This window comes from Cheilinus undulatus, linkage group 1 (genome assembly GCF_018320785.1).
Source record: "Cheilinus undulatus linkage group 1, ASM1832078v1, whole genome shotgun sequence".
Lineage (NCBI taxonomy): Eukaryota > Metazoa > Chordata > Actinopteri > Labriformes > Labridae > Cheilinus > Cheilinus undulatus.
Window position 1 is genome coordinate 59272187 of NC_054865.1, and position 22809 is coordinate 59294995.

General features: G+C 36.6%; 1 protein-coding gene across 1 annotated transcript; it reads left to right on the forward strand.

The window, feature by feature from the left end:
• Positions 1 to 2324: 2324 nt before the first annotated feature.
• lto1 (LTO1 maturation factor of ABCE1) lies at positions 2325 to 22146 on the forward strand. Its single transcript, XM_041789167.1, has 5 exons — positions 2325 to 2500; positions 14851 to 14956; positions 15212 to 15282; positions 16441 to 16558; positions 21729 to 22146. The coding sequence occupies exons 1-5, from the start codon at positions 2442 to 2444 to the stop codon at positions 21798 to 21800; spliced, it is 426 nt and encodes a 141-aa protein (XP_041645101.1). The 5' UTR covers positions 2325 to 2441; the 3' UTR covers positions 21801 to 22146.
• Positions 22147 to 22809: the final 663 nt, after the last annotated feature.

Below are 22809 nucleotides of genomic sequence, written 5' to 3' on the forward strand. Positions count from 1 at the left end.
TCTCTGGAGGCCTGCCAGACCGCCTGGTTCCACACGTGCTCCACAGCAACACAGCCGTCAGATCTCAACCTCTGTTCTAGATCTCTGAAATATAGTAAAGCGGGCCAAACCTGCACCGACGGGCTGACCTTAGGTCAGGACATCTGATTTTAGCTGCTAAAACGCGTCACACTCACGTTTCTCTGAGACAGTCAGGAGGTCAGCGTGAGCCTCCAGCAGACATGGAGAGTGGAGAAGACTCAGGGTCTTCAGCAGCTCAGCTCTCTGGCTTCAGTCTGAGTTCTTCAGATCAGAAAACAGAGCAGTGATTAGACATATGACTGCTGTCAGGGCTGGATGTTGCTCCTGAAATGATCCTGAATGAATGAAAATCCATGAAGTTCTGTGATAGGCGGATGGAGCTGCTGGTCTGTTTGAATGGAAACAATATTAAAGTGATTTTTCTGTTTTTGTAGAGTGGGACATGGCTGTCATGGTGGCATTATCCTGCAGAGATTTCAGTCACACTTCACTCTTTAAGGCAGGGTTGTCAAACTCAAGGCCTGGGGGCCAAATCCGGCCCCTGGTACAGTTAAACCTGGCCTGCCTGGTCGTATATTATTTCTATAATAACCGGCCCACCGGTTCAAGTCTGCAGATTTCCTCCAGTTTAAAAATGTAAAGCCAACCCTGATGATTTAAAATATTCTTCTTCTGTCATAAAAGTAAGAAAAGTAAAAAAATAAAAAAATTAGATAAAAATTCAGGAATGAGGAAAAATAAATTCTTAATTTTGCATCTCACAGTTATCACACAAAATTATGGTTTTGACTTTTTATTTCATATTTTCACCTTTATATTCACATTTTTGTCCTTTGTCTTATTTTTTTAACCTTCTTAGATCCTCAATTATGAATTTTTAACAAATATTTTGACCTTTAAACTCAGAATTTGTAGTTATTTCTGTCATGTTTTGACCTTTTTAGCTCCTTACTTTGACTTTTATCGTATAATTTGGCTTTTTGTATGTCAATTTTAAATTTTAAGTAATATTTTGACCTGTAAAACTCAATTGTATTTTTTTTCTCAGTTTTTGTGATTTTCAACAGATGATTTGGCCGTTTATCTCAAAACTCACTCACCTTTAAAACTCATGATTTCAGATTTTTATCTCACGTTTTGACCATGTCAGTGATTTCCACTTTCTTTCTTGTATATTTGCCTTTTAAAAACATGATTTTGACTTTAAATGCCTTTTGAGCTAATAAGTTTTGCTAATGTTTTTCTCTAATTTTCAGCCTTTGAACACACCATTTTTGGTGTTTGAAATCTCAAAATCATTTATCACTGGTGCTGAGGTTTTTTTCTCCCATAACTCATTGCTGGTGAAAATGAGGTTGGCTGTTTATGGGTAAATGTGGACCTTGTTTGGCCCTCATTTTGGACCCAGATTCAGAATTCGGCCCCTGCTGTGGTTAAGTTCGAAATCTCTGCTTTAAGGAGACCCAATTCAGCTGCAAGCTCGGCTATTCTGGTGCTCTGGAGGCATTTAGTCAGATTTATGGAAACATGAACCATCAATGTGGGCTCACACCGGTCCCATCTCATTTTTGAAGCACTTTATTTTGCTCCCAGAAGGCCTCTGTGTTTGCAACTATGCTGCTGAAACTGCTGCAGGAGTTTAGTGAGTGAACAGTGATTCGTTCTGGTAGCAGGGCCGATTCTCACTTTAGATGAACCGCTGAAAGCTCTGACCACGTCTCAGAGCTCATCTCTGCTCTGAAACAGTCTGACAGTGGCGTTCACACGTGTCCAAACAAACTGGACCACAGAGCACACCACTCAGTCCAGAACATCTTCAGACAGTCCAGGAGAGAGAGCTCAGTGTCCTCCATGTGTCTCTGCTGCAGTAAAATCAGTGTTACTCTGAGCTTCCTCAGCTGTCTGACAGAATAATACAAATATACACTCTCCTCTGTGTCATGACTCCTCCTGCATCACCATCCTGGACTAAGACTCGGGTTTATTTGGGTCCACCACCTGAGATATACAGGGAACCTGCCCTTTAAATCCCTACTACTGTCCTACAGCGCTACCTGCTGGTAGAAACATTCCAGCCAGAACAACATTTAAACACTGAGAACATTAAAAATAAAACCTGGTATCATTAACTGTAAAAAATGAATAAAAAATAAATAAATCAGACAGACAGGATCAAATTTTTCTGTTTTAAAATAAAGAAAAGAAAAAGGAGAGGAGAAAAAAAGGATCGTGTTCCCCTCCAGGCCTCCAGGCGGCAGCACGGCTCTGACGACACCGGAAGTAGTTCTGTTTGGTGAATCTGCTGGAAGCAGATACAAACAGTTCAGTTAGCCGTTAGCAGCAGATCTCCGTTTGTAGTCCCCTCAGAGGGTCATAAAGGTTTTTATTTTACATTTTAAAGGTTTATTAAAGAGGAGGAGATGGACGGAGGCTCCGGAAGTGAAGATCTGTTCGACAGCATCGTGATGGCGGATGAAAAGTAAGTTTTCGCTTCTGTTTACGTCATGAACGGTGCTGCCGTCACCGTAGACATTATTGACGTAAATACGCCTAAAGATCATTAGCCGGGGGGGGGGGGGGGGGGTGGAGCTTAAAAAGATTATTTTCATTATTTTAGTCTTCTAACCGTTTTAACGGACTCTCTGCCAGAGCCTATAAAGGGTTACTAATGTGGACTGAAGGGGTACAGGGTCGACTTTAACCTCATAAACCCTTTAGATTAACATCAATAAACCTCATAGTTTAACATCAATAAACCTCATAGTTTAACATCAATAAACCTCACAGTTTAACATCAATAAACCTCATAGTTTAACATCAATAAACCTCATAGTTTAACATCAATAAACCTCATAGTTTACCATCAATAAACCTCATAGTTTAACATCAATAAACCTCATAGTTTAACATCAATAAACCTCATAGTTTACCATCAATAAACCTCATAGTTTAACATCAATAAACCTCATAGTTTAACATCAATAAACCTCATAGTTTAACATCAATAAACCTCATAGTTTACCATCAATAAACCTCATAGTTTACCATCAATAAACCTCATAGTTTAACATCAATAAACCTCATAGTTTACCATCAATAAACCTCAGAGTTTACCATCAATAAACCTCATAGTTTAACATCAATAAACCTCATAGTTTAACATCAATAAACCTCATAGTTTACCATCAATAAACCTCATAGTTTACCATCAATAAACCTCATAGTTTAACATCGATAAACCTCATAGTTTACCATCAATAAACCTCATAGTTTAACATCAATAAACCTCATAGTTTAACATCAATAAACCTCATAGTTTACCATCAATAAACCTCATAGTTTACCATCAATAAACCTCATAGTTTAACATCAATAAACCTCATAGTTTAACATCAATAAACCCTTTAGTTTACCATCAATAAACCTCATAGTTTACCATCAATAAACCTCATAGTTTACCATCAATAAACCTCATAGTTTACCATCAATAAACCTCATAGTTTAACATCAATAAACCTCATAGTTTAACATCAATAAACCCTTTAGTTTACCATCAATAAACCTCATAGTTTAACATCAATAAACCTCATAGTTTACCATCAATAAACCTCATAGTTTAACATCAATAAACCTCATAGTTTAACATCAATAAACCTCATAGTTTACCATCAATAAACCTCATAGTTTAACATCAATAAACCTCATAGTTTAACATCAATAAACCTCATAGTTTAACATCAATAAACCTCATAGTTTACCATCAATAAACCTCATAGTTTAACATCAATAAACCTCATAGTTTAACATCAATAAACCTCATAGTTTAACATCAATAAACCTCATAGTTTAACATCAATAAACCTCATAGTTTAACATCAATAAACCTCATAGTTTAACATCAATAAACCTCATAGTTTAACATCAATAAACCTCATAGTTTACCATCAATAAACCTCATAGTTTACCATCAATAAACCTCATAGTTTAACATCAATAAACCTCATAGTTTAACATCAATAAACCTCATAGTTTAACATCAATAAACCCTTTAGTTTAACATCAATAAACCTCATAGTTTAACATCAATAAACCTCATAGTTTACCATCAATAAACCTCATAGTTTAACATCAATAAACCTCATAGTTTACCATCAATAAACCTCATAGTTTAACATCAATAAACCTCATAGTTTAACATCAATAAACCTCATAGTTTACCATCAATAAACCTCATAGTTTAACATCAATAAACCTCATAGTTTACCATCAATAAACCTCATAGTTTAACATCAATAAACCTCATAGTTTAACATCAATAAACCTCATAGTTTAACATCAATAAACCTCATAGTTTACCATCAATAAACCTCATAGTTTACCATCAATAAACCTCATAGTTTAACATCAATAAACCTCATAGTTTACCATCAATAAACCTCATAGTTTAACATCAATAAACCTCATAGTTTAACATCAATAAACCTCATAGTTTAACATCAATAAACCTCATAGTTTAACATCAATAAACCTCATAGTTTAACATCAATAAACCTCATAGTTTAACATCAATAAACCTCATAGTTTACCATCAATAAACCTCATAGTTTAACATCAATAAACCTCATAGTTTACCATCAATAAACCTCATAGTTTAACATCAATAAACCTCATAGTTTAACATCAATAAACCTCATAGTTTACCATCAATAAACCTCATAGTTTAACATCAATAAACCTCATAGTTTAACATCAATAAACCTCATAGTTTAACATCAACAAACCTCATAGTTTACCATCAATAAACCTCATAGTTTACCATCAATAAACCTCATAGTTTACCATCAATAAACCTCATAGTTTAACATCAATAAACCTCATAGTTTAACATCAATAAACCTCATAGTTTACCATCAATAAACCTCATAGTTTAACATCAATAAACCTCATAGTTTAACATCAATAAACCTCATAGTTTAACATCAACAAACCTCATAGTTTACCATCAATAAACCTCATAGTTTACCATCAATAAACCTCATAGTTTACCATCAATAAACCTCATAGTTTAACATCAATAAACCTCATAGTTTAACATCAATAAACCTCATAGTTTAACATCAATAAACCTCATAGTTTAACATCAATAAACCTCATAGTTTAACATCAATAAACCTCATAGTTTAACATCAATAAACCTCATAGTTTACCATCAATAAACCTCATAGTTTAACATCAATAAACCTCATAGTTTACCATCAATAAACCTCATAGTTTAACATCAATAAACCTCATAGTTTAACATCAATAAACCTCATAGTTTAACATCAATAAACCTCATAGTTTACCATCAATAAACCCTTTAGTTTACCATCAATAAACCTCATAGTTTACCATCAATAAATCTCAAAGTTTACCATCAATAAACCTCATAGTTTAACATCAATAAACCTCATAGTTTAACATCAATAAACCCTTTAGTTTACCATCAATAAACCTCATAGTTTACCATCAATAAACCTCATAGTTTAACATCAATAAACCTCATAGTTTAACATCAATAAACCCTTTAGTTTACCATCAATAAACCTCATAGTTTACCATCAATAAACCTCATAGTTTACCATCAATAAACCTCATAGTTTAACATCAATAAACCTCATAGTTTAACATCAATAAACCTCATAGTTTAACATCAATAAACCTCATAGTTTACCATCAATAAACCTCATAGTTTAACATCAATAAACCTCATAGTTTAACATCAATAAACCTCATAGTTTACCATCAATAAACCTCATAGTTTAACATCAATAAACCTCATAGTTTAACATCAATAAACCTCATAGTTTAACATCAATAAACCTCATAGTTTAACATCAATAAACCTCATAGTTTAACATCAATAAACCTCATAGTTTACCATCAATAAACCTCATAGTTTAACATCAATAAACCCTTTAGTTTAACATCAATAAACCTCATAGTTTAACATCAATAAACCTCATAGTTTAACATCAATAAACCTCATAGTTTAACATCAATAAACCTCATTGTTTACCATCAATAAACCTCATAGTTTACCATCAATAAACCTCAGAGTTTAACATCAATAAACCTCATAGTTTAACATCAATAAACCTCATAGTTTAACATCAATAAACCTCATAGTTTACCATCAATAAACCTCATAGTTTAACATCAATAAACCTCATAGTTTAACATCAATAAACCTCCTACTTTACCATCAATAAACCTCATAGTTTAACATCAAACCTCATAGTTTAACATCAATAAACCTCATAGTTTACCATCAATAAACCTCATAGTTTACCATCAATAAACCTCATAGTTTAACATCAATAAACCCTTTAGTTTAACATCAATAAACCTCATAGTTTACCATCAATAAACCCTTTAGTTTAACATCAATAAACCTCATAGTTTAACATCAATAAACCTCATAGTTTAACATCAATAAACCCTTTAGTTTAACATCAATAAACCTCATAGTTTACCATCAATAAACCTCATAGTTTAACATCAATAAACCTCATAGTTTACCATCAATAAACCTCATAGTTTACCATCAATAAACCTCATAGTTTACCATCAATAAACCTCATAGTTTAACATCAATAAACCTCATAGTTTACCATCAATAAACCTCATAGTTTAACATCAATAAACCTCATAGTTTAACATCAATAAACCTCATAGTTTACCATCAATAAACCTCATAGTTTAACATCAATAAACCTCATAGTTTAACATCAATAAACCTCATAGTTTACCATCAATAAACCTCATAGTTTAACATCAATAAACCTCATAGTTTAACATCAATAAACCTCATAGTTTAACATCAATAAACCTCATAGTTTACCATCAATAAACCTCATAGTTTAACATCAATAAACCTCATAGTTTAACATCAATAAACCTCATAGTTTAACATCAATAAACCTCATAGTTTACCATCAATAAACCTCGTAGTTTAACATCAATAAACCTCATAGTTTAACATCAATAAACCTCATAGTTTACCATCAATAAACCTCATAGTTTAACATCAATAAACCTCATAGTTTACCATCAATAAACCTCATAGTTTAACATCAATAAACCTCATAGTTTAACATCAATAAACCTCATAGTTTAACATCAATAAACCTCATAGTTTAACATCAATAAACCTCATAGTTTACCATCAATAAACCTCATAGTTTACCATCAAGAAACCTCACAGTTTAACATCAAGAAACCTCATAGTTTACCATCAATAAACCTCATAGTTTAACATCAATAAACCCTTTAGTTTAACATCAATAAACCTCATAGTTTACCATCAATAAACCTCATAGTTTAACATCAATAAACCTCATAGTTTAACATCAATAAACCTCATTGTTTAACATCAATAAACCCTTTAGTTTAACATCAATAAACCTCATAGTTTACCATCAATAAACCTCATAGTTTAACATCAATAAACCTCATAGTTTACCATCAATAAACCTCATAGTTTAACATCAATAAACCTCATAGTTTACCATCAATAAACCTCATAGTTTAACATCAATAAACCTCATAGTTTAACATCAATAAACCTCCTACTTTACCATCAATAAACCTCATAGTTTAACATCAAACCTCATAGTTTAACATCAATAAACCTCATAGTTTACCATCAAGAAACCTCATAGTTTAACATCAATAAACCCTTTAGTTTAACATCAATAAACCTCATAGTTTAACATCAATAAACCCTTTAGTTTAACATCAATAAACCTCATAGTTTACCATCAATAAACCTCATAGTTTAACATCAATAAACCTCATAGTTTACCATCAATAAACCTCATAGTTTACCATCAATAAACCTCATAGTTTAACATCAATAAACCTCATAGTTTAACATCAATAAACCTCATAGTTTACCATCAATAAACCTCATAGTTTAACATCAATAAACCTCATAGTTTAACATCAATAAACCTCATAGTTTAACATCAATAAACCTCATAGTTTACCATCAATAAACCTCATAGTTTAACATCAATAAACCTCATAGTTTAACATCAATAAACCTCATAGTTTAACATCAATAAACCTCATAGTTTAACATCAATAAACCTCATAGTTTAACATCAATAAACCTCATAGTTTACCATCAATAAACCTCGTAGTTTAACATCAATAAACCTCATAGTTTAACATCAATAAACCTCATAGTTTACCATCAATAAACCTCATAGTTTAACATCAATAAACCTCATAGTTTACCATCAATAAACCTCATAGTTTACCATCAATAAACCTCATAGTTTAACATCAATAAACCTCATAGTTTAACATCAATAAACCTCATAGTTTAACATCAATAAACCTCATAGTTTACCATCAAGAAACCTCACAGTTTAACATCAATAAACCTCATAGTTTACCATCAAGAAACCTCACAGTTTAACATCAAGAAACCTCATAGTTTACCATCAATAAACCTCATAGTTTAACATCAATAAACCCTTTAGTTTAACATCAATAAACCTCATAGTTTACCATCAATAAACCTCATAGTTTAACATCAATAAACCTCATAGTTTAACATCAATAAACCTCATAGTTTAACATCAATAAACCTCATAGTTTACCATCAATAAACCTCATAGTTTAACATCAATAAACCTCATAGTTTAACATCAATAAACCTCATAGTTTAACATCAATAAACCTCATAGTTTACCATCAATAAACCTCATAGTTTAACATCAATAAACCTCATAGTTTAACATCAATAAACCTCATAGTTTAACATCAATAAACCTCATAGTTTAACATCAATAAACCTCATAGTTTAACATCAATAAACCTCATAGTTTACCATCAATAAACCTCATAGTTTAACATCAATAAACCTCATAGTTTAACATCAATAAACCTCATAGTTTAACATCAATAAACCTCATAGTTTAACATCAATAAACCTCATAGTTTACCATCAATAAACCTCATAGTTTACCATCAATAAACCTCATAGTTTAACATCAATAAACCTCATAGTTTAACATCAATAAACCTCATAGTTTAACATCAATAAACCTCATAGTTTAACATCAATAAACCTCAGTTTAACATCAATAAACCTCATAGTTTACCATCAATAAACCTCATAGTTTAACATCAATAAACCTCATAGTTTACCATCAATAAACCTCATAGTTTAACATCAATAAACCCTTTAGTTTAACATCAATAAACCTCATAGTTTACCATCAATAAACCTCATAGTTTAACATCAATAAACCTCATAGTTTAACATCAATAAACCTCAGAGTTTAACATCAATAAACCTCAGAGTTTAACATCAATAAACCTCAGAGTTTAACATCAATAAACCTCATAGTTTAACATCAATAAACCTCATAGTTTAACATCAATAAACCTCATAGTTTACCATCAATAAACCTCATAGTTTAACATCAATAAACCTCATAGTTTAACATCAATAAACCTCAGAGTTTAACATCAATAAACCTCATAGTTTAACATCAATAAACCTCATAGTTTAACATCAATAAACCTCATAGTTTAACATCAATAAACCTCATTGTTTACCATCAATAAACCTCATAGTTTAACATCAATAAACCTCATAGTTTACCATCAATAAACCTCAGAGTTTAACATCAATAAACCTCATAGTTTAACATCAATAAACCTCATAGTTTAACATCAATAAACCTCATAGTTTACCATCAATAAACCTCATAGTTTAACATCAATAAACCTCATAGTTTAACATCAATAAACCTCATAGTTTACCATCAATAAACCTCATAGTTTAACATCAATAAACCTCATAGTTTAACATCAATAAACCTCATAGTTTACCATCAATAAACCTCATAGTTTACCATCAATAAACCTCAGAGTTTAACATCAATAAACCTCATTGTTTACCATCAATAAACCTCATAGTTTAACATCAATAAACCTCATAGTTTAACATCAATAAACCTCATAGTTTAACATCAATAAACCTCATAGTTTACCATCAATAAACCTCATAGTTTAACATCAATAAACCTCATAGTTTACCATCAATAAACCTCATAGTTTAACATCAATAAACCTCATAGTTTACCATCAATAAACCTCATAGTTTAACATCAATAAACCTCATAGTTTAACATCAATAAACCTCATAGTTTAACATCAATAAACCTCATAGTTTACCATCAATAAACCTCATAGTTTAACATCAATAAACCTCATAGTTTAACATCAATAAACCTCCTACTTTACCATCAATAAACCTCATAGTCTAACATCAAACCTCATAGTTTAACATCAATAAACCTCATAGTTTACCATCAATAAACCTCATAGTTTACCATCAAGAAACCTCATAGTTTAACATCAATAAACCCTTTAGTTTAACATCAATAAACCTCATAGTTTACCATCAATAAACCTCATAGTTTAACATCAATAAACCTCATAGTTTACCATCAATAAACCTCATAGTTTAACATCAATAAACCTCATAGTTTAACATCAATAAACCTCATAGTTTACCATCAATAAACCTCATAGTTTAACATCAATAAACCTCATAGTTTACCATCAATAAACCTCATAGTTTACCATCAATAAACCTCATAGTTTAACATCAATAAACCTCATAGTTTACCATCAATAAACCTCATAGTTTACCATCAATAAACCTCATAGTTTAACATCAATAAACCTCATAGTTTAACATCAATAAACCTCATAGTTTACCATCAATAAACCTCATAGTTTAACATCAATAAACCTCATAGTTTAACATCAATAAACCTCATAGTTTACCATCAATAAACCTCATAGTTTAACATCAATAAACCTCATAGTTTAACATCAATAAACCTCATAGTTTAACATCAATAAACCTCATAGTTTAACATCAATAAACCTCATAGTTTAACATCAATAAACCTCATAGTTTAACATCAATAAACCTCATAGTTTAACATCAATAAACCTCATAGTTTAACATCAATAAACCTCATAGTTTACCATCAATAAACCTCATAGTTTAACATCAATAAACCTCATAGTTTACCATCAATAAACCTCATAGTTTACCATCAATAAACCTCATAGTTTAACATCAATAAACCTCATAGTTTAACATCAATAAACCTCATAGTTTACCATCAATAAACCTCATAGTTTACCATCAATAAACCTCATAGTTTACCATCAATAAACCTCATAGTTTAACATCAATAAACCTCATAGTTTACCATCAATAAACCTCATAGTTTAACATCAATAAACCCTTTAGTTTAACATCAATAAACCTCATAGTTTACCATCAGTAAACCTCATAGTTTAACATCAATAAACCTCATAGTTTAACATCAATAAACCTCATTGTTTAACATCAATAAACCCTTTAGTTTAACATCAATAAACCTCATAGTTTACCATCAATAAACCTCATAGTTTAACATCAATAAACCTCATAGTTTAACATCAATAAACCTCATAGTTTAACATCAATAAACCTCATAGTTTACCATCAATAAACCTCATAGTTTACCATCAATAAACCTCATAGTTTAACATCAATAAACCTCATAGTTTACCATCAATAAACCTCATAGTTTAACATCAATAAACCTCATAGTTTAACATCAATAAACCTCATAGTTTAACATCAATAAACCCTTTAGTTTAACATCAATAAACCTCATAGTTTAACATCAATAAACCTCATAGTTTAACATCAATAAACCTCATAGTTTACCATCAATAAACCTCATAGTTTAACATCAATAAACCTCATAGTTTACCATCAATAAACCTCATAGTTTACCATCAATAAACCTCATAGTTTAACATCAATAAACCTCATAGTTTAACATCAATAAACCTCATAGTTTACCATCAATAAACCTCATAGTTTAACATCAATAAACCTCATAGTTTAACATCAATAAACCTCATAGTTTAACATCAATAAACCTCATAGTTTAACATCAATAAACCTCATAGTTTACCATCAATAAACCTCATAGTTTAACATCAATAAACCTCATAGTTTAACATCAATAAACCTCATAGTTTAACATCAATAAACCTCATAGTTTAACATCAATAAACCTCATAGTTTAACATCAATAAACCTCATAGTTTACCATCAATAAACCTCGTAGTTTAACATCAATAAACCTCATAGTTTAACATCAATAAACCTCATAGTTTACCATCAATAAACCTCATAGTTTAACATCAATAAACCTCATAGTTTACCATCAATAAACCTCATAGTTTACCATCAAGAAACCTCACAGTTTAACATCAAGAAACCTCATAGTTTACCATCAATAAACCTCATAGTTTAACATCAATAAACCCTTTAGTTTAACATCAATAAACCTCATAGTTTACCATCAATAAACCTCATAGTTTAACATCAATAAACCTCATAGTTTAACATCAATAAACCTCATAGTTTAACATCAATAAACCTCAGAGTTTAACATCAATAAACCTCAGAGTTTAACATCAATAAACCTCATAGTTTAACATCAATAAACCTCATAGTTTAACATCAATAAACCTCATAGTTTACCATCAATAAACCTCATAGTTTAACATCAATAAACCTCATAGTTTAACATCAATAAACCTCATAGTTTAACATCAATAAACCCTTTAGTTTAACTCTGATATGTTTAACACCTTAACACCAGCAACGGTTATAGTTTAGCTCTTATATTTAGATATATAACTCACTAACACCATGACTACATCAGCAGTGTTATAACCTTAACTCTGATCCTGATCTCTAATTTCAGTTTAGCTGCTATTTAGCTGATGATTGGTCAGCTTGTTACATTATGATTAAAACTATTCAGTAATGTTAAATTGTTAAACTTGGAGGTTGAATTACAGAAGATGACCTGAGCTTCATTTATTTATTTTGTCTGTTCTCAGTGGTTCTGTGAAATATCAACAACCATCAGTTAACTGGTTTATAATAGTGTAGATTTAGCTCAGTAGGCCAGATAAGGTTGGAACACTCTCACGTTTAAGTGCCTTTTAGAACGACTGCTCAGGGGCTCTGGACCTCTTTACCAAAGATCCAGATCATTGTATGGGGCACTGGGGCGGGGGGTCCAAGGAAGACTGAGTTCTGATGTATGATATGAATGCATGGAGATAAAGAGAGAGAGGCTCAGTGACCCATGACCCCCTAGTCTAAGCCTAGATAGGACTGGTCCAGGTCTGATCCAGTCCTGACTCTAAGCTTTATCACAGAGTAAAGTTTGGAGACTATAGCAGACTAACTAAGACCTGGTCCAGGTCTGATCCAGCCCTGACTCTTAGCTTTATCACAAAGGACAGTTTGAAGGCTATAGCAGACTAACTAAGACCTGGTCTTCCCTTAAACCTCGATAGTCTTTCTGCCTCTGACCCCTACAGGTAGATGATAAGTGATGGATCTAGCTCTCATAGTTCTTTCAGTGACTAACGGTAGAGCAAACAGAAGCATGGACACGTTTGTGGAGTGAAGGAGAGGACATGGACAGAAGGGACAATACTAAAACAGACTCATGGCTGATCAGAGGGCTCTAGAATATTCTAGAGGTGTACTAATATGCTCTAACATAGGAACTTTGATCATAAGGTTATACACTGCCTGGCCAAAAAGAAGGCCCCACCAAAAAAAGGTCACACACTCTAATATTTGGTTGGACCGCCTTTAGCTTTGATTACAGCACGCATTCGCTGTGGCGTTGTTTAGATAAGCTTCTGCAATGTCACAGGATTTATTTCCATCCAGTGTTGCATTAATTTTAATATTGATGATGGGAGAGTCTGACCACTGCGCAAAGCCTTCTCCAGCACATCCCAAAGATTCTCAGTGGGGTTAAGGTCTGGACTCTGTGGTGGCCAATCCATGTGTGAAAATGATGTCTCATGCTCCCTGAACCACTCTTTCACAGTCTGAGCCCGATGAATCCTGGCATTGTCATCTTGGAATATGCCCGTGCCATTAGGGAAGAAAAAATCCATTGATGGAATAACCTGGTCATTCAGTATATTCAGGTAGTCAGCTGACCTCATTCTCTGGGCACATAATGTTGCTGAACCTAGACCTGACCAACTGCAGCAACCCCAGATCATAGCCCCGCCCCCGCAGGCTTGTACAGTAGGCACTAGGCATGATGGGAGCATCACTTCACCTGCCTCTCTTCTTACCCTGATGCGTCCATCACTCTGGAACAGGGTCAATCTGGACTCATCAGACCACATGACCTTCTTCCATTCCTCCAGAGTCCAGTCTTTATGCTCCCTAGCAAACTGAAGCCTTTTTTCATGCCAATGATTTGACCCTTCTTAAACAGACTAACATCTTTTCCATGACCACAGGATGTGTCTTTCGACATGATTGTTTAAGAAATGAGAAGCTCCTCATTGCATCAGCTGGGGTTAAATAACTTGTTGCCAGCTGAAAGATGATCACCCATGCAGTAATTATCCAATAGGAGGCTCCTACCTATTTGCTTCGTTAAATCCAGGTGGCAACTTTTTCTTTGGCCAGGCAGTGTATAAGGATATATTATCCTTTATTTTAATGTTTAATAGGACAGAGAAGTACCAAGGTACCCTGTCTGACTCTGTGCCAAATGAAATCCCAGATCAGTGCATCTTTCAGCAGCCTGACGTCACTCACCACTCCAGATGTAAGGCAGGGTGTGTGTCTTTGTTTATTCACTGTGACATAATCTAACATCAAACCAGAGGACTAACCCGGTCTGTGTGTTTCAGGTTCAGAGGGGAGGGGTACCAGGAGGGCTTTGAGAGGGGGAGATGCAGAGGGCTGCAGGAGGGCCGCAGACACGGGGCCTCTCATGGGGCCAAACTGTCCTCTGAGGTGAGTCTGAGCTGACTGGACTGTGACAGAGAGAGAGAGAGCTTTAGTGCTGAGGAAGAACAGAGAAACAGAGATTTCTGGATCAAGTTCTCTTTACTTCTTCTCTAGTGTTCATCTCTGTGAAAGAAGAGAGTTCTTGACAGGGAGGTTCCGTTAGGGAACGTTAGACCCACCATCCTGTGTTCTAATGTTTAGTGATCTGTGTAAAAGAAACTCAGGATCATGGATCCTTCATGTTCTCTGATTGTCCTGCAGGTCTCCTTCTATTATGGGTTCGCCATCACATGGAAATGTCTCCTCCAACACCACACAGACCTCAAATCCAGGTAAGATCTGCCCGCCTCCCTGTTCACCTGAACGCCTTCTCTTCCATCAAACAGCCAGCAGAGACTGGACCCTCTTTACCCTGGACCCTCCTAGCAGAGACTGGACCCTCTTTACCCTGGACCCTCCTAGCAGAGACCGTCCCCTCTTTACCCTGGACCCTCCTAGCAGAGACTGGACCCTCTTTACCCTGGACCCTCCTAGCAGAGACCGTCCCCTCTTTACCCTGGACCCTCCTAGCAGAGACCGTCCCCTCTTTACCCTGGACCCTCCTAGCAGAGACTGGACCCTCTTTACCCTGGACCCTCCTAGCAGAGACCGTCGCCTCTTTACCCTGGACCCTCCTAGCAGAGACCGTCCCCTCTTTACCCTGGACCCTCCTAGCAGAGACCGTCCCCTCTTTACCCTGGACCCTCCTAGCAGAGACCGTCCCCTCTTTACCCTGGACCCTCCTAGCAGAGACTGGACCCTCTTTACCCTGGACCCTCCTAGCAGAGACCGTCCCCTCTTTACCCTGGACCCTCCTAGCAGAGACCGTCCCCTCTTTACCCTGGACCCTCCTAGCAGAGACCGTCCCCTCTTTACCCTGGACCCTCCTAGCAGAGACCGTCCCCTCTTTACCCTGGACCCTCCTAGCAGAGACCGTCCCCTCTTTACCCTGGACCCTCCTAGCAGAGACCGTCCCCTCTTTACCCTGGACCCTCCTAGCAGAGCCTGGACCCTCTTTATCCTGATTAAGGCCAGTTCCATGTCTGCACTCCTGAAGTCTTCCTGACACATGCACACAGCTGGAGCTGATCCCTGTTACATTTTCGGGGGGGGGGGTCCTCTCTTTGATGAAGACTACAGACTCTTAATTTCTGCTTCTATTAAACCTCTTTTCTTTAATGCTCATGATGTCCCGTCTCCTCGGTGAAAGGACACTGATAGTAACCTCTCTAAATGGTCTCTGATCCGGTCTCCTCTCTTTATGGTCTCTGATCCGGTCTCTTTATGGTCTCTGATCCGGTCTCTTTATGGTCTGTGATCCGGTCTCTTTATGGTCTGTGATCCGGTCCTTTTATGGTCACGGGGGGTCATGATCCCTCCTCCACATCTCTGTGACAGTCCTGTGGAACGTTAGCGTGCTAAATTTGACAGTGGTGTTTTCTGTGTGTCAGGAAGCGTCTGAAGGCCGTGGAGGCTCTGCTGGATCTGATCCAGGACTTGTCTCTGGATGACCTGTCCTCAGTGAAGCTGCAGGGGGACATGGAGAAACTACGGGCCAAGTTCAGACAGGTTAGTAGGCGCTGATAGCCTCCTGCATTCTGGTGTTAGCGCCAGGAGGACGGGGCTGCGTAACGACCGCACTTTATAATCAACACTAGGGCTGGGACAAAAAATCGATACACTGAAATATCGCGATACTTCCTGGCGTGATATTGTATCGATATTTTATAATGCAGTATCGATATTTAATTAATTAGCTAATTATTCACTTTGTTGGTGCGGTAGTTTGTGGTGTAATTTCACCCCCTGACCGCTAGTTGGCGGCAGGCATCGCTAGCTGGCAGTTTACTCTTGCCTCTTCTCTCTTGAGACAACGAGATCACTCGAGACTTCCGGTCTGCGTGAGCCGGTTGCTTGTACCCAGCAGAACGACTTCTGCTGCATTCATAGTGGATGTGTGGACTTATTTTGGCTTCCAAAACATTAAAGACAGCACAAACTTAGACAGGAGTTAGACAGTCGTTTGCAAGATATGCCACGCCAGAGTAAAATACTGAGACAACACGAGTCTACGAGTTAGGCATCATCGCGTTAACGCTACAGCTAATGGCTAACATCGACAAACAAGCCCGTTGAAGCCCGCTGGTCTCTACTCATGCAACCATAATCACAGTCGTATTATTTGTAAGGACCTGTCCCGTGTAGTGTCGATAAGAATGACGGCTTCGGTAACACAAGAAAGAAACACCGGGCTGTCACGTCATGCCCTCCGCAAAACACAGTCCATCAGGCTTAAAGCTGGACGTGACGATCAACTCGTCTCCCATAGTCCCCCTCCACAAACACGTTATGTGATGGCATAAAAAACTGATAAAATATGAAATGTAAAAGATTGGAGTATATTTACTCTATATTAATTTATTCCCCTTCTCTTTAAAAATCACGGCAGCATTTTAATTCAGTGCAACAAATGGGGAAAATCCTCATCTTCAGATTGAACAAAGGTAAAATGCAAGATGATGCAGGAATATATATTTTTTAAATAGCTTAATTCTACATTGTTAAATTGGATATTAACTTAACATTACATAATAAATTATAGATATATATATAACACACATATGTATAGACTTTATGCACTTCATATTCAATATTTAGCTCAGTCTGTGTCAAATTCTATGAAATTGATACTAAATTGTTCTGAATAAACTGAGAAATCCTGCACTTGACCATTTTATAACTTTTGTATTCTCTAGTTAGACATATTTTGTGATGTATCATTGTACAATTTTCTTGCAATATATAAATTATCGCAGTATCGCTGTATCGTGATAATATTGGTATTGTGGACCGTGTATCGTATCGTATCGTGAGGTACCCTGTGATTCCCACCCCTAATCAACACCCTTAGGACCCGTCTGTTTCCAAACCAGTTTATGTCTCACAAAGACAGCCCAAGGAAATAAGTCAGTTTCTAAATGATTGTTTTATTTATTAAGGGAATAAAAATCTAAACCTCTCTGTGTGAAAAAGTTATCACCCCCTGAACCTATTAACTGGTTGTTCCATCCTTGGCAGCAATAACTGAAGTCGGCAATAACTGAAATCAGCAATAACTGAAGTCAGCAATAACTGAAATCAGCAATAACTGAAGTCAGCAATAACTGAAGTCAGCAATAACTGAAATCAGCAATAACTGAAGTCAGCAATAACTGAAATCAGCAATAACTGAAGTCGGCAATAACTGAAGTCGGCAATAACTGAAGTCGGCAATAACTGAAGTCGGCAATAACTGAAATCGGCAATAACTGAAATCGGCAATAACTGAAGTCGGCAATAACTGAAATCGGCAATAACTGAAGTCGGCAATAACTGAAATCGGCAATAACTGAAATCGGCAATAACTGAAGTCGGCAATAACTGAAGTCGGCAATAATTGAAATCGGCAAGAACTGAAGTCGGCAATAACTGAAGTCGGCAATAACTGAAATCGGCAATAACTGAAATCGGCAACAACTGAAATCGGCAATAACTGAAGTCGGCAATAACTGAAATCGGCAATAACTGAAATCGGCAATAACTGAAGTCGGCAATAACTGAAATCGGCAATAACTGAAGTCGGCAATAACTGAAATCGGCAATAACTGAAGTCGGCAATAACTGAAGTCGGCAATAACTGAAGTCGGCAATAACTGAAGTCGGCAACAACTGAAATCGGCAACAACTGAAATCGGCTGTAACTGAAATCGGCTGTAACTGAAATCGGCAATAACTGAAATCGGCAATAACTGAAATCAGCAATAACTAAAGTCAGAAATAACTTAAATGAGCAATGACTGAAGTCAGCAATAACTGAAATCTGCAATAACTGAAATCAGCAGTAACTGAAGTCAGCAATAACTGAAATCGGCAACAACTGAAATCGGCAGTAACTGAAATCGGCAATAACTAAAATCAGCAATAACTGAAATCAGCAATAACTAAAGTCAGCAATAACTGAACTTAGCAATAACTGAAATCAGCAATAACTAAAGTCGGCAATAACTGAAATCAGCAGTAACTGAAGTCAGCAATAACTGAAATCAGCAATAACTGAAATCGGCAATAACTGAAGTCGGCAATAACTGAAATCAGCAATAACTGAAGTCAGCAACAACTGAAATCAGCAATAACTGAAGTCAGCAATAACTGAAGTCTGCAATAACTGAAATCAGCAATAACTGAAGTCAGCAATAACTGAAATCAGCAATAACTGAAATCAGCAGTAACTGAAGTCAGCAATAACTGAAATCAGCAATAACTGAAATCGGCAATAACTGAAGTCGGCAATAACTGAAATCAGCAATAACTGAAGTCAGCAATAACTGAAATCAGCAATAACTGAAGTCAGCAATAACTGAAGTCGGCAACAACTGAAATCGGCAACAACTGAAATCGGCAACAACTGAAATCGGCTGTAACTGAAATCGGCAATAACTGAAATCGGCAATAACTGAAATCAGCAATAACTAAAGTCAGAAATAACTTAAATGAGCAATGACTGAAGTCAGCAATAACTGAAATCTGCAATAACTGAAATCAGCAGTAACTGAAGTCAGCAATAACTGAAATCGGCAACAACTGAAATCGGCAGTAACTGAAATCGGCAATAACTAAAATCAGCAATAACTGAAATCAGCAATAACTAAAGTCAGAAATAACTGAACTTAGCAATAACTGAAATCAGCAATAACTAAAGTCGGCAATAACTGAAATCAGCAGTAACTGAAGTCAGCAATAACTGAAATCAGCAATAACTGAAATCGGCAATAACTGAAGTCGGCAATAACTGAAATCAGCAATAACTGAAGTCGGCAATAACTGAAATCGGCAATAACTGAAGTCGGCAATAACTGAAGTCGGCAATAATTGAAATCGGCAATAACTGAAGTCGGCAATAACTGAAGTCGGCAATAACTGAAATCGGCAATAACTGAAATCGGCAGTAACTGAAATCAGCAATTACTGAAATCAGCAATAACTGAAGTCGGCACTAACTGAAATCGGCAATAACTGAAGTCGGCAATAACTGAAATCAGCAACAACTGAAATCGGCAATAACTAAAATCAGCAATAACTGAAATCAGCAATAAGTAAAGTCAAAAATAACTGAACTTAGCAATAACTGAAATCAGCAATAACTAAAGTCTGCAATAACTGAAATCGGCAATGACTGAAGTCAGCAATAACTGAAATCAGCAATAACTGAAGTCAGCAATAACTGAAGTCGGCAATAACTGAAGTCGGCAATAAGTGAAATCGGCAATAACTGAAGTCGGCAATAACTGAAGTCAGCAATAACTGAAATCGGCAACAACTGAAATCGGCAACAACTGAAATCGGCAGTAACTGAAATCGGCAATAACTGAAGTCGGCAATAACTGAAATCAGCAACAACTGAAATCGGCAATAACTAAAATCAGCAATAACTGAAATCAGCAATAAGTAAAGTCAAAAATAACTGAACTTAGCAATAACTGAAATCAGCAATAACTGAAGTCAGCAATAACTGAAGTTGGCAATAACTGAAATCAGCAATAACTGAAGTCAGCAATAACTGAAATCTGCAAAAACTGAAATCAGCAATAACTAAAGTCAGCAATAACTGAAATCAGCAATAACTAAAGTCAGCAATAACTGAAGTCTGCTATAACTGAAATCGGCAATAACTGAATTTAGCAATAGCTGAAATCAGCAATAACTGAAATCAGCAATAACTGAAATCAGCAATAACTGTAGTCGGCAATAACTGAAATCGGCAATAACTAAAGTCGGCAATAACTGAAGTCGGCAATAACTGAAATTGGCAATAACTGAAGTCAGCACTAACTAAAATCGGCAATAACTAAAGTCGGCACTAACTGAAATCGGCAATAACTGAAATCGGCAATAACTGAAATCAGCAATTACTGAAATCGGCACTAAATGAAATCGGCAATAACTGAAGTCGGCAATAACTGAAATCAGCAACAACTGAAATCGGCAATAACTAAAATCAGCAATAACTGAAATCAGCAATAACTAAAGTCAGAAGTAACTGAACTTAGCAATAACTGAAATCAGCAATAACTGAAGTCAGCAATAACTGAAGTCGGCAATAACTGAAATCAGCAATAACTGAAGTCAGCAATAACTGAAGTCGGCAATAACTGAAATCAGCAATAACTGAAGTCAGCAATAACTGAAATCTGCAAAAACTGAAAGCAGCAATAACTAAAGTCAGCAATAACTGAAATCAGCAATAATTAAAGTCAGCAATAACTGAAGTCTGCAATAACTGAAGTCTGCAATAAACTTCCTGTGACATGAAATTGCATCAGGACCAGGGTTCAGGACCGAGACCCGGTTCCTTTGGGTTCAGTCCATCAACATAGTAACTGACTATCATTTATAAAAGCAGGGAGGAGAGGGGAGTTCTGACGTAGCTCCATTCTGACTCTCCTGGAAACCAGGGGCCAGCTCTGGCCCGTCTCTACCTGAATGATGTGGTTTTAAACAGCAGCACTGATGTAGACCAGGGGAACACTGGGGGAAGGTTAACCCCATGAATGCTGCCCTGTCCTGCATCGATCAGCTGACGTGTTAAAGGGACACGAGGCTAAACATGTAAAAACATGAGCTCCTCTAAGCTTCTGCTGATGAATAACAGGAAGAAAGCTGTGTAATGAATGTCTGACCTCTGACCTCAGCTTTCCTCCAGGTGTGCTCCATGCTGAACATCCCCGCTGATTTTAAGAACTATGTGAGAACCAATGAGGGGACGTCTTTCTGAAGCCCTGCTGCTCTGTAGGAAACTGAAGAGAAGGAGGAGGACTCCAGCGTCCTGGGGTCTACAGCCGGCCCCGTTTGTCTGCGGTGGATTTGTTGGACGGTTTGCAGAGTGACTGTTAGAGAGATGGCCAAGCCACAGAGCTGGACCAGAATGAGGACTTGAGGCCAAGGAGGTTCTGGACTGTCCTAACCTCCATTGTGCTGGAGGAGAGAGATGTGTTTGAAGGTTTGAGTTACTGAGCTGAGTGTTTAAGACTGACTTGAGGATGAGGAGGTCTGAGACTGACCTGAGACTGACCTGAGGATGAGGAGGTCTGAGACTGACCTGAGACTGACCTGAGGATGAGGAGGTCTGAGACTGACCTGAGACTGACCTGAGGATGAGGAGGTCTGAGACTGACCTGAGACTGACCTGAGGATGAGGAGGTCTGAGACTGACCTGAGACTGACCTGAGGATGACCTGAGGATGAGGAGGTCTGAGACTGACCTGAGACTGACCTGAGGATGAGGAGGTCTGAGACTGACCTGAGACTGACCTGAGGATGAGGAGGTCTGAGACTGACCTGAGACTGACCTGAGGATGAGGAGGTCTGAGACTGACCTGAGGATGACCTGAGGATGAGGAGGTCTGAGACTGACCTGAGACTGACCTGAGGATGAGGAGGTCTGAGACTGACCTGAGGATGACCTGAGGATGAGGAGGTCTGAGACTGACCTGAGACTGACCTGAGGATGAGGAGGTCTGAGACTGACCTGAGACTGACCTGAGGATGAGGAGGTCTGAGACTGACCTGAGACTGACCTGAGACTGACCTGAGGATGAGGAGGTCTGAGACTGACCTGAGACTGACCTGAGGATGAGGAGGTCTGAGACTGACCTGAGGATGACCTGAGGATGAGGAGGTCTGAGACTGACCTGAGACTGACCTGAGGATGAGGAGGTCTGAGACTGACCTGAGACTGACCTGAGGATGAGGAGGTCTGAGACTGACCTGAGACTGACCTGAGG

What these genes read in the sequence shown, in the direction of transcription:
- lto1 (XM_041789167.1), top strand. Translation starts at nt 2,442, where the DNA reads ATGGACGGAGGCTCCGGAAGTGAAGATCTGTTCGACAGCATCGTGATG. An exon ending in ATCGTGATGGCGGATGAAAA is followed by an intron (nt 2,501 to 14,850) that starts GTAAGTTTTCGC and finishes TGTGTGTTTCAG; the next exon opens with GTTCAGAGGGGAGGGGTACC. An exon ending in GGGCCAAACTGTCCTCTGAG is followed by an intron (nt 14,957 to 15,211) that starts GTGAGTCTGAGC and finishes ATTGTCCTGCAG; the next exon opens with GTCTCCTTCTATTATGGGTT.